The sequence below is a fragment of the Hemiscyllium ocellatum genome, chromosome 26 (assembly GCF_020745735.1).
Source record: "Hemiscyllium ocellatum isolate sHemOce1 chromosome 26, sHemOce1.pat.X.cur, whole genome shotgun sequence".
Taxonomy (NCBI): domain Eukaryota; kingdom Metazoa; phylum Chordata; class Chondrichthyes; order Orectolobiformes; family Hemiscylliidae; genus Hemiscyllium; species Hemiscyllium ocellatum.
In genome coordinates this window covers 43,044,695-43,057,398 of record NC_083426.1, presented here as the reverse complement: position 1 = coordinate 43,057,398, position 12,704 = coordinate 43,044,695, and the positions used below count along the sequence as shown (strand labels likewise).

Sequence of the window (12,704 nt, the reverse complement as noted above, 5' to 3'; positions counted from 1 at the left end):
GTATGTACACAGGAGTTAGTATAGCAGCAGTAAATTCCCATGGTATATAGAAGGGGCAGCATTTGATGGTGAGGAATTCAAGGTTTGGGGAGCAATGGCTGCCCAGGATTGTAATGTCTGTGCGCCACAAGTTGTTGATTAAAAAGCAAACCCTTCTACCCTTTGTCTTACCCGAGGACGCTGCATGGTCCATATGATGGGTGGAAAAATCATCAGCCTGAAATGCACAGTCAGGAATAGATGGGTTGAGCCAGGTTTCTGTGAAGTAGAGTGCACAGCAGTCCCACAGTTCACTCTGGAAGCTGAGCTGTGATCTGAGTTTATCCATCTTGTTCTCTAGAGATTGTACATTTGCTAGGAATAAGCTGGGCAGGGGGTTTCTTGAAACCGCATAGTCTCAGTTTTACTAGCATGCTTACCCTGTTTCCTCGCAGGTTTCTTACATTTGAGTGTCCCATGTTCTGGTGGAGTGGATTGTGACTGTTTCTAGTTAAGCGATCCTTCCTGGGACCCTGTGGGGCAGGTAGGTTGCAGTTTTGTGTATGTTTGCAGAGAGTCTGCTTCGGACCCAGTGTAGCAGGTAATTTACTGTGTGGTTTTTAAGTTTGCTTAGGATCCAGTGGAGAAAGTAAGTTTCTGCTTGTGTTCCAATTTGCCCGGTTCGTTCCTGGTTTCAGTTGCTGCCGATTTGCTGATCCAGGGAGCCACTTTTTCTACAGAGGTGTCTGGGCTACTTTCCAGGTATGTTCTGGTAGATTTCATGTCAGGCAGGTGTCTTATGGGGTTGGGAATGTTTTGTGTCAGTTCTCCTTCCTGAGGCAGGTCTTTCGAGTCCCTTCATTTTCCTGCCAGAAATTAAACTTCATCCGCCATTCCTTGGCCCATCTGATCAATGTCCCATTGTACTCCAAGATAACTTCCTTCACTGTCCACTACATGGATGATGTCCCACCTATAATGATAGGAACCAATTGTCCAATATCATTACAATCAGGCACAGAGAACACCAACCTTGACCTTGCATGTTTACCGAAAAATATTGAAACCTCAGTGACAGTCCATCTTTTGGTAGATCAATAACTGCCAGCAACTGATTTTTTAAAAAAACTATCCAAATAAAAGGCTATGGTTAAGTCAATAGGAATGTCTGACTAAGATTCAAGAATTAGCACTGTTGCCTCACAGGCTAGAGACCCGGGTTCAATTCCTGCCTCAGGTGACTTTCTGTGTGGAGTTTGCACATTCTCCTCGTGTCTGTGTGGATTTCCTCCGGGTGCTCCAGATTCCTCCCACAATCCAAAAATGCGCAGGTTAGGTGAATTGGCCATGCTAAATTGCCCGTAGTGTTAGGTGAAGGGGTAAATGTAGGGGAATGGGTCTGGGTGGATTGTGCTTCGGCGGGTCGGTGTGGACTTGTTGGGCCGAAGGGCCTGTTTCCACACTGTAAGTAATCTAATCTAGTAATCTAATGGCCCGTTCAGTCTCCTGAGCCAATGATACTCTTGAAGCTTCAGCTGCTCCAATGGAGATGAGGAGAAAAACTATCTTTTGGAAAGTTGTTAATCTGTGGAATTCTGTTCACCAGAAACCAGGGCATTGAATTGATTCAAGGCTGAGTTAGACAGATTGTTTATAGACAAGGGAGTCAAGAGTATTGGGAGTCAAGAGTCAGATCAGATGCGATTGTGTTGATTTATGGACTTCTAAGAAAAATAAATTACTCACTCATGAACTGGGTGGACTGATGTTTATTGCCATCTCTAGTTTCCTTTGAGAAGGTGGTAGTGAGCTAGCTTGTTGAATCGTACATGAAGGCAGCTCACCAGAAATGAGAGTGCATATTTTTAAACTGTGCACCCATTTCTAGCCTGTCCCACAAGGGGAAACATATTCTCAAAATGTATCCAATCCAGTCCCTTGAGCACCTTATATGTTTTGATCAGATCACCTCCAATTCTTCTCAACTCTGATAGATACAGACCCAATATTTTGAATTTTTCTTCATTAGATAAGCCCCTCATCCCATAAAAGAGTCAAGTAAACCTTCTCTGAACTGTTTCTAATATAATTATATCCTTCTACAATTAAGGAGAGTAAACTCGTACTCAGTCCTACAGATATCAGATCAATATTCAGTGGTCAGAAATTATTGATCCACATAAATGACAGCTGAAGTCTGCAATGGAATCAGCAAGCCATGGAAAAGCTTCAGGACATTTTCAATTAATAAATACAAGACCCAGAATGTCAAGGATTGGCAAGTGCCTTGGAGTAGCTTAAAGTTGAGGATTAAAAAGAACTCAAACCAATCAAAGTTATGCAAGAATTGAATGAGTCAAACTAACTCAAAGAAACTGTAGACCTATGAAACCTGGCTATTGTCAGTCACATAACACAATCAAACCACAGAGACTAAAAAGAAAGTTTGCAGAAGTTTTCTCAGAATCCTGTGCAGAGATAGCCAGTATTCCCATTCAACTGGCACTCGTGGAGATAATTTGATGGAGGAGAAAGTCTTTCTTTTGTGGAAATACTAAAGAGCTCAAGTTTAATGTGAACTATTATGTGAGAAGACTTTTATTGTACAGTCATGATTAATTTGGTTTTAATAAGTTTACTTTTGTTTGTAGCCTTTCCTGAAGATGAGAGATCTGTTGCTTACTGTCAGCTGTCATCATGCAAATCAGTTTCTTGGCAATGTTACTTAGGTACAGGGCATTTTTGTTGTCAACGTCACGTGCTTGCAGGTCAGATGACTCCTGTATAAACAGAATCTCCTGAGTCAATTAACAGTGTTTCCTTCCAATTGAAAATCCCAAATATTAAGTCAGTTGAAAGAATTAAAGACGAATAATTCACTGGAGTACTCTGCAGTGCTGTCAATGTGTAAATAAATGTAGCAGCCAAACTGAACTCAGCAAGAGACCACACGCAGCGATGAGATTAAGGCCAAATGTTTTACCGTGATGTTGCCTGGGGTGTAAGCATTGGCCACAGTACTGGGGAGAAATCTTCATTGAATCAAGCCAAGGTGTTCTTCATGCCCACCTCAGATGGCAGGTGGGGTAAGCCTTAACATTGCAACCAAAAGAGGACACTGCGAACACTGCAGCACTTCTTCAACATTTCTGCAGGCAAGATGTAACTGGTGGCTTTTATAAAACAGAAAACTAGCCACTAATCCATTCTTAGTTTCCCTTTAGTGGTATAATTAGCGAAACTCATGTGCCTGACATTTCATACCTTGCGATCAATTCAAATGTGTGTCCTTTGAACTGTCTGATGACACTTTTCATGGTTCAAAATGAAGACTCCTTATCGTCATCTCCAGGGCAACTAAGAATCAGTAATAAATAGCAGTTTCACCAGTACCTTCCATATCCCAGGAATGCGTTTTAAAAAGTCTTTCTTAAAATCAACAAAGCTCACATTCTCAGGGGTGTAACAATGCATATCTCCCTATTTGCCAATCCCCTTCCTTACTCAATTAAATCAGATCAGTTGGCTTTAATTCCCAGGCCATTGTTCATAACAATGTCCGAAAATCTATGAAGGCACAAATTATGCCATTGATAGCAAGTCCCATAAACTGTCTTCCTTGTCTATTCAAGTCTCCTATGTGTACCAGACTTCCTGAAAATTCCCAGTATCCTGAAAGACCCTGACTGTTGACAAACACAGAGCCTGAGTAAATGGAGTTTTGCGCATTATCAGCCCATGAATTAACACAATTCATTAAAGAATTGAAACCTTGCTGGATTCCATCAGAATTTAAGATTGACAATCACTGTGGAATATTGCTTTTTATTTTCTGATAACATAGTGTTTGCATTTGTGAATTTGTCCCACTGAATGAGTGCCATTTTGTCTGATCTTTACAGAATGGCTGCAACATCGGATGAATTTAATAGAGCCGTTGATGTTGAAATTAGTAACAACACCGAGAATCAATTCTTCACCTCACCTGCGTGAGTATTCAAAGGTATAACTGTATGTTCCAGACCAGGAAGAAACCCAGTTTAATTGCAAAGATTGAAACAGTTACCAACCTGGATGCGACATTCATTGGTTCCAGTTGCCAGGTAGCTGAGGCTTTTCCCAGTTGGAAAGGTTGAAACTGATCCATCTCCATGCTGATAAAACAATTATCATTTTTTGTTTGCTTATTTGCTTGATTCAATGAAGAATGGGAGATTTCTCCCCAGTACTGTGGCCAATGCTTACACCTCAGGCAACATCATGATAAAACATTTCGCCTTAATCTCATCGCTGCGTGTGGTCTCTTGCTGACCTCACTTTGGCTGCCACATTTATTTACACATTGACAGCACTGCAGAGTACTCCAGTGAATTATTAATCTTTAATTCTTTCAACTGACTTAATATTTGGGATTTTCAATTGGAAGGAAACACTGTTAATTGACCCAGGAGATTCTGTTTATACAGAAGTCATCTGACCTGCAAGCACAGTGACGTTGAACCCTAATTATGTAACAGGAAATGAACAAATCCACCTTAAATGAGTTAGCGACCCTTGCACATCAGCATGATGATGTAGCCAATCTTGAAAAACCAAAGGAGAAACTGAAAGAGAAACTGGCAGGAGCAGTAAGTTTCAAACCTTAATTTGGAGAACACATTCAACCTTTGATAAATCCTTCAGTTAGCACTTTCTCTACAAACATACACACAATTTCATTCATCGCCAGGAAAGTAGTTTCTTAGTCATAGTCATAGAGATGTACAGCATGGAAACAGACCCTTTGGTCCAACTGTCCTCTCTCGGGGTGGTGGATGAAGCTGGCTATGAAGCAAAGCATGAACCATTGAAAGTATCCAGCAATATCCATGCAAGATATTCCAATAAAATTACAGCATAATCTCAAAAAGAAAGCAATCCTGTCTCCCAAGTTTACTGCTCGCAATAGCTTTTCTCTACACTTCTGCATAAATTTCTGCCAAGAAAATGGAAGAAAATTAAAATCAGTTCCTTAACGACCCAGCAGCAACGTAGCTTCAGAGATTACAGAAATGTTGATTGCAGATTGAAATCTGTCTTGCCACAGTGCACAAGGACGGCTTCTTGCCATTCATACATTTTTGCTCCTTCTGAGTGCCATTTGCAAAGGCCAGGTTGCCTACAGCTTCACTGAGTGCTGAGTGATCAGCACACTGGCAGTCCCCGCGTTCTGAATGGGTTCCATTCTGGAATCTGTTTGCAAGTCAAATTATTGTCAAGTTGGAACACAAAACATGACAGTGGAAAGCAGCTGTTCATAATTACATAGTCGGGTCTTTAAAATTACAACCATGTATGGTATCGCATTCGTAACAACAAGCATTCATAAATCGGATGTCTGTAAATCGGGGACCGTCTGTACAGCTAAAGCTGTCCTGCCGGGGAGTGGCAGTTCAAGAACAGGCACCGAAATCACAACAGGCTAATGAGGTACTCGCTGACCAGAACATTTTCTGTTTTGAGAAGAGATGGCAGTATACATGTCTGTTTAATTCCAAAGTGACTGAATTTTTCACTATAAAAGATGCCCAGCTAAGAGTCCAACCCTGGAAGAGTTTAGCCCCAATATCTCAAACACTGAGCAGTTTGCCAAGCTTGATGTCAAAACCAAATTGTTCCTTAAATCTCTCAGCAGTCACAAGAACTGACAACTTTTCTAACACCTTACAATAGATCCAATTTCTTTACATTACTATTTGGATTACCTGTTAGCCAGGATATATTTCAACAACATGTGGATTATATTGTTAAAAATCTATCAGGTTATCTCTGTTTCACAGATGACATTGCAGTCCTCAGAAGATCTGACCATGAGCACAACACAATCATCCAAATTAGATGATTTACAAAGGTGTCTCAGTTTCTTCAACTTTGTAATCCCTGTATATTCCAAATCCTGTGACTAAAGTCTCTCCAATTTGAATCATCCCCATAAAACTCAGCAAACACATGGCAGGAAAATCGCCAGTGTGTTTTTCAGCCTCTGAAGCATATTTTATCATTCCGCAGTGTGCTCTTCAATGTTATGTTCCCTGAAATCTTAGCATACTGTAAGTAGATGCTTCCCAGAAAACCTTGAGACGATATCTATTACAGGATAGCAAGGCAATTCTGTTTGGTTCTAAGATCCATACGACAATTCAGGTGAACAACAATTGACCATTGAAAGGAAAACATCTGCTCTAGTTTTTGGAACACAATGGTTTCAGGTGTAGCTACCTTGCAAGAATTTCACTGTTCATACTGATCACAAATCATTAAAAAAAATTGTCAAAAGCCTCAAATAAGTGCACCTCTACAATTCCAAAGACTATTTGGGAAGTTTTCAAGGCTACTTGTTTCAAAGCAGATACAAGTCGGGTTCCCTAAAGGTCAATTCCAACGCTGTTAGCAAATTTCCAAATCCCAATAAAAGTAAAAGATCTACAAGTAGCTATTAGCAAATTTGAACTGGAATGTAGTCTCAACAACAGTTTTTGGTCACAGCTAGTCAGATCAGATTCAGCAAGTTACAACAGTTAATGATCAGCTGCAAAAATATCATAATTTGCCTGAACACCAGCTCAGGTCCCTGAGCTCATACATTTCTTCTTAGCACTCAGAAATGAGTCCGTACTCTCTGAGAATGTAATCTTCAAAGACGAGCAGGTAGTTATCCTGCAAGCTCTGTGTTGAACCATACTGGATCATATTCATATGCGCCATGAGGATCCTGAAAAAAACCCAAGAGGTTGGCATGGGAATCCATATATTGTGCCAACATCAATAAGGACAATGATCAATTCATTAAGTTGTGTGATCCATATCAACTCCGTAAATCTAAACAATTAAAGGCACCTCTCATCTCCCACAGGATCTTTCTTTACTAAAAGCATTACATATTGGATATTTTCCATGTCCAAAGACATGATTAGATTCTAATGACTGGCTATTTCACCAAATTTCCTTTTGTGCCAAAAATCAAAGATCCTGCCAGTGCATCAGTTATTGACAAACTGACTATTATATTCCTCAACAAATTGTGCCTGACAATGGTTTGCAGTATGCTGGGCATGTAGGAAATGGTGTGTTTAACATATTACATCTTCCCCTCACTAGCCTCAGTATAAGCCTCACAGAATGTACCATTCACATAGTAAAAGTTATGATATTCATAACTTGCCAAGATTTTTGGATAGCTACACTATATCCATGTGCTACTCATCAAACTTTGGCCTCACCAATAGCTGTCATGCTTCAGCAGATAGATGGGGAAAGTTCTTTTCTCAAACTTTAACCATCCAACCACATGTGCATGAGGTTGGGAAGAAGGTCTTAATGGTAGAAGAGAGTGCAAACAGTTATCCCAACTTAAAACAACTCAAACCAAGCATCAAATTTTGAGATTTTCACATGATCACATGGATCTGTGGACAGATACTACATCATTGTATCCAGCCTCGGTCATGTGATGCTGTGATGACCAATGGTCAAGCCCTACAAAGAATAAGTCAACTTATCCAATTAGAATTTCATCATCCATGCTGAAAGTATCAAGCAGGACAAATCCCAAATGATATTCAACAAACGGCCCACTGCAGATTGTGATCTGATCATGTTATATGTCAAAATTATATATCCATGTCATCATTGTACACGTTTGTAAAAACATTTCCTAACCTTTAAAGGGAAAAGGGGGATGATGTATTAAAATGCAGACTTCAGGCCCAAGAGGCAGTGTAGCTTTAAAACAGTCACATGATATCCTGACATGTGACATTCCAGCATAAGAGATCCTTGCAGTGAGTTATTTGCTCTCACTGCAAGGGAGTATGTTTTGGTATGTCAGTCAGTTACATATATGCAATGTGTCAGAGGTAGAAGTAGATAGAATTTTGATTGCCGAAGGGATGAAATATTATCCAGGATATTCAGAGGTAAAGAATTGAGGTTTAAATCAGGTCAGCCGTAATCTTACTGAATGGCAGAGCAACATTGAAGGGCTGAATGGCCTTCTTTGGTTCCTTGTTTGTATGTTCTTATGTGACAGTAATAGTAAGCACAGTACACAGATTATATAAAAGCATGAGATATAGTAGTGGAAAATGCAAGGTTTATTAATGGACATAAAAACATTCATCTCAACAAGAACCAGGGCTGAATTGTACATGTTTTTGGATAAGTCTGAGTTGTGTTGGGGTTTTTAGAGGGATTTCCCCTGTAAGGCCTAGCAAGTTTTCTCACTGTATCTTACCAAACATCAGCACAAAGGGATGCGGATTTAAGACTGAAATAATGAGGAATTTCTTCTTAAAGAAAATTTGGGAATCTTTAGAACTCTTTGCACAGAGAGCTGTGGGGGCAGAGTCCTTGTTTACCTTTCAGGCTGAGGTAGATTCTTGATCAAAGGTTATTAATCAAGAAAATTGAGGGTTACGGCGAAAAGACAGGAAAACGGTTGTGAGGAATGTCAGTTTATCTGTGATCCTATTGAATGGTGGAGCAGGATTGAGGGGGCAAAAGGCCTACTCATGTTCCTACTTCTTGTGCTGTTAACACACTATGTTCTTCTCTCTAGGGTGTACATTTACAGTGGTTACATATACAACTTACCAACACCTTTGATCAACCCCGGGAAGAAAGGAAGTGCTCTGTTTGTTCGGACTTCAGGCACAGCCCGCGGTAGTGTTGGGGTGCTCAGCTATACTTTTGGTTGTACCCAGTTCTCACTGCTCTTTTCAAATCCCTATGATTATAATCTATACTCTACAGTTTTTGCTGTATACATCCCAGTTGAGCCTGAGCTGACAGATGAAAACCTGTATTACAAGATGTACTATGAACTTGAACCTTCAAGTTATTTTGCTAAAGTAGAATTGAGTTCAGGATCTGAACAAATTCTTGTCAGTGGAGGGAATGTAGTTATTTCAGCTATTGTAACAAAAACGGGAAATTGCTCCATCACTATCAGAGATGTTTATCTGGCTCATAATGACAAAACTTGATTTTTCAGAAATTTTTCCACTCCATCAGTAATGAAGCTATCACAAATTCATTTTTTTGATAATATTTGATAATATCAGCCTTGTATATCACTCAGAACAATTCATAATAAATGCTAACTAATGTAAAAGGAAAGCAACATTAATATGGTATGAAGGGAATGCTGATTACTTGGCAAACAGACTCTGATTGGTAGATATATTTCCATGGAGAATACTCCATTTAATGATGATTGACAGTTAAATATCAAGGCGAGTCTAAATTTTAAACACAGATTGGACAAGGCGTTACCAATGGAAAAATACACCAGATGTCATCTACTTTGTTGCATTGAGATAAAATCTGCCTTTTTTGCTTAGCAATATTCACACCCTTCTGATATATCTCAAAATATTGTGGTAATCAAATGTACTCAGCTTTGAAAATGCTTCGCTAGCAAATGTCATTATAAAGCCAGTTGATCTTGATCCTCCCTCAGATTTGGAGGTACCAGCATTGGACTGGGGTGGGGGGCGGGTGCATGGACAAGGTTAAAAATTGCACAACACCAGGTTCCAGTCCAACGGGTTTATTTGGAGGCGCTAGCTTTCAAAGCATTGCTTCTTCATCAGGTGGTTCCCAACAACCACCTGATGAAGGAGCATCGCTCCGAAAGCTAGTGTTCCAAATAAACCTGTTGACTAGAACCTGGTATTGTGCAATTTTTAACTCCCTCAGATTGAACCTTTAAAGTTTACAGATGCCAAATGTTGAACAGAATAGAGCATGGGAATTTTTTTTTTAATTTTGAAGCAGTTTATTGATTGTGTGAACAATTCTAATGTAAACCATGAAATCATGTAACCTGACTGCACTGGTTAAATCACTGTAAGCTTCATTCTGTAGTTGTGATTGACACTCACTCTGTTACATAATAGTGTAATGCAAGGGACGTAGGGAGCAGAGGGCAAATAAAAGGTTTGAACATGAGTAAATATTTCAGTGAGCCTGTTTTATTTATCATGAACAAATTGATCCCAATAGCAGTATTTCTATTCTGAGGAAGGGTCACTGGATCCATAACAGTAACTCTGATTTCTCTTCACAGATGCTGCCAGACCTGCTCAGATTTTCCAGCAATTTCTGTTTTGTGTGTCTGTGTGTGTGCACATGTGTGTGTGTGTGTGTGTGTGTGTGTGTATATGTGTGTTTATGTGTGTTTGTGTCTGTGTGTGTGTATGTGTGTGTGTGTGTGTGTGTGTGTGAACGTGTGTGTGTGTCTGTGTCTGTGTGTGTGTGTGCACGTGTGTGTGTGTGTCTGTGTGTGTGTGTGTCTGTGTGTGTGTGTGTATGTGTGTGAGTCTGTGTACGTGTGAGTGTGTGTGTGTCTGTGTGTGTCTGTGTGTGTCTGTGTGTGTCTGTGTGTGTCTGTGTGTGTCTGTGTGTGTGTCTGTCTGTGTGTCTGTGTGGGTGTAGTGTTTTGTACCTGTTAGCTGTCTAGTCCAGATGGTTTCATCCTCACTTAAAGAATTGGCACAAGAACACGTCGTACCTGAAATGGAGCTCTCTTGATGTTCTGACATGCTGCTGGTGTCTTCCACTGTGAAACCTGATGCAAAGTTTCTATTTAGCTTCGTCATCGTTTCTTTGTTCCCATTACTACTTCACCATCCTCATTTGCCAACAACACTCCCTCTTACCTTTTATATATCTAAAACAATTCCTGTAATCTTCTTTTATATCACTAGCTAGGTTACCCTCATGTTTCATTTCTGCCCTCCTTTCTTTTTTTAGTTATCCTAACCTGATTTTTAAAAGCTTCCCCATCCCTCTGGCTTCTCACTAATCTTCAACATATTGTATGCTTTTCCTTTTGCTTTTAAGTTGTCACTGACTTCTGTTGTCAACCATGGTTTCCTCATCCTCCACTTAGAATGTTTTTTCTTCCTTGGGATGAATTTCTGCTGTGCCTCCTGAATTACCCACAGAAAGTCCTGCCATTGCTGCTCCACTGTCTCCCTTGCAAGATTCTACTTCCAATCAACTCCGACCAGCTCCCCACTCATGTCTTTATAGTTACCTTTATTCTGCTATAATGACATTATTTCTGACTCCAGCCTATCCCTCCCAAACTACATAACATGATCATTGCCCCCTAATGGTTCCTTCACCTTCAGCTCACTAATTATGTCTGCCTTATTACACATCAGTAAATCCAGAAATGCCTATTCTCTATTAAGCTTCAATGCAAGCTGCTCCAAGAGACCACATCACAGACATTCCATGAATCACTTGTGATCCGCTACTAACTTGATTTCCCAGTCCCCTTGCCTATTAAAAGTCTCCATGATTATTAAATAAGTGCCTTTTAACATGCCTTTTCTCCTAGTTTATTTTCTTCACCACACCCTGCTAGGAGGCCCGTACACAACTACCATCAGCGTCTTTTCTCTTTTGCAGTTCCTCAATTCTACCCATACAGATTCTATACCTTCTGACTCCATATTTGTTATTACCAATCCTTATCAATTTCATTTCTTACAAACAAGACCCATCTACCTGTCCTTTCATTAGGACTTGGTTATTGAATTCCCAGCCCGAATCCCCTTGCAGCTATATCTCTGATACCCACAATAGTATATCTGCCAAGTTTGATCTGTGCTACAAGCTTATTTACCTTGTCTCATATACTGTGTGCATTTAAGTACAACACCCTCAGTCTTGGGCAAAAGTGAGGACTGCAGATGCTGGAGATTACTTCCAGAGTATGATGCTGGAAAAGCACAGCAGGTCAGGCTGCATTCGAGGTGCAGGAGAATCAACGTTTTGGGCAAAAGCCCTTCATCAGGAATGAGGCTTGTGAGCCAAGAGGGTGGGGAGATAAATGGTAGGGAGGTGGGGCTGGGGGGGAGGTCGCTGAGAGTGCAAGGTAGGGGTAAAGCTGATAGGTCGGAAGGGAGAATGGAGTGGATAGGTGGGAAGGAAGATGGACAGTTAGGACAGATCATGAGCGCGGTGCCGAGTTGGAAGGTTGGAGCTGGGATATGGTGGGGGGAGGGGAAATGAAGAACCTGGTGCAATCCATATTGATGCTATGTAATTGGAGGGTCACAAGGCAGAAGATGAGTCATTCTTCCTCCAGGTGTCAGGTGATTAGGGAGTGGCAATGGAGGAGGCCCAGCACCTGCATGTCCTTGGTGGAGTGGGAGGGAGAGTTGAAGTGTTTGGCCACGGGATGGTGGGGTTGATTGGTGCAGGCGTCCTTCAGAGGAAATGTCCTCTGAAGCGGTCTGCAAGTAGGCGTCCTTTCTCCCCAGTGTGGTGGAGACTGCATCGGGAGCAACGGATACAGTAAATGACGTGTGGAAGTGCAGGTAAAATTCTGATGGATGTGGAAGGCTCCTTTGGGGCCTTGGATAGAGGTGAGGGGGGAGTATTAAGTGCAGGTTTTGCAATTCCTGCTTAGCAGGGGAAGGTGCCAGGAAGGGAGGGTGGATTGGGTGAAGGGAGGGGCATGTGGACCTGACGAGATAGTCGTGGAGAGAACGGACTTTACGGAAAGTGGATCAGGGTGGGGAGGGAAATGTATCTCTGGTGGTGGGGTCCATTTGTAGGTGGCGGAAATGGTGGAGGATGATGTGATGTATTCAGAGGTAGGTGAGGTGGAGGGGGAGGACCAAGAGGGTTCTGTCCTTGTTGCGGTTGGATGGGTGTGGTTCGAGGGC

At 41.2% G+C, this 12,704-nt stretch overlaps 1 protein-coding gene across 1 annotated transcript; it reads left to right on the top strand.

Moving 5' to 3' along the window:
* Window positions 1-617: 617 nt before the first annotated feature.
* LOC132828225 (DELTA-actitoxin-Aeq1c-like) lies at window positions 618-9,974 on the top strand. Its single transcript, XM_060845180.1, has 3 exons — window positions 618-741; window positions 3,882-3,968; window positions 8,576-9,974. Exons 2-3 carry the CDS (start codon window positions 3,883-3,885, stop codon window positions 9,000-9,002), a joined length of 513 nt encoding a protein of 170 aa, XP_060701163.1. The 5' UTR covers window positions 618-741; window position 3,882; the 3' UTR covers window positions 9,003-9,974.
* Window positions 9,975-12,704: the final 2,730 nt, after the last annotated feature.

What these genes read in the sequence shown, in the direction of transcription:
- LOC132828225 (XM_060845180.1), top strand. Translation starts at nt 3,883, where the DNA reads ATGGCTGCAACATCGGATGAATTTAATAGAGCCGTTGATGTTGAAATT. An exon ending in CAATTCTTCACCTCACCTGC is followed by an intron (nt 3,969 to 8,575) that starts GTGAGTATTCAA and finishes TCTTCTCTCTAG; the next exon opens with GGTGTACATTTACAGTGGTT.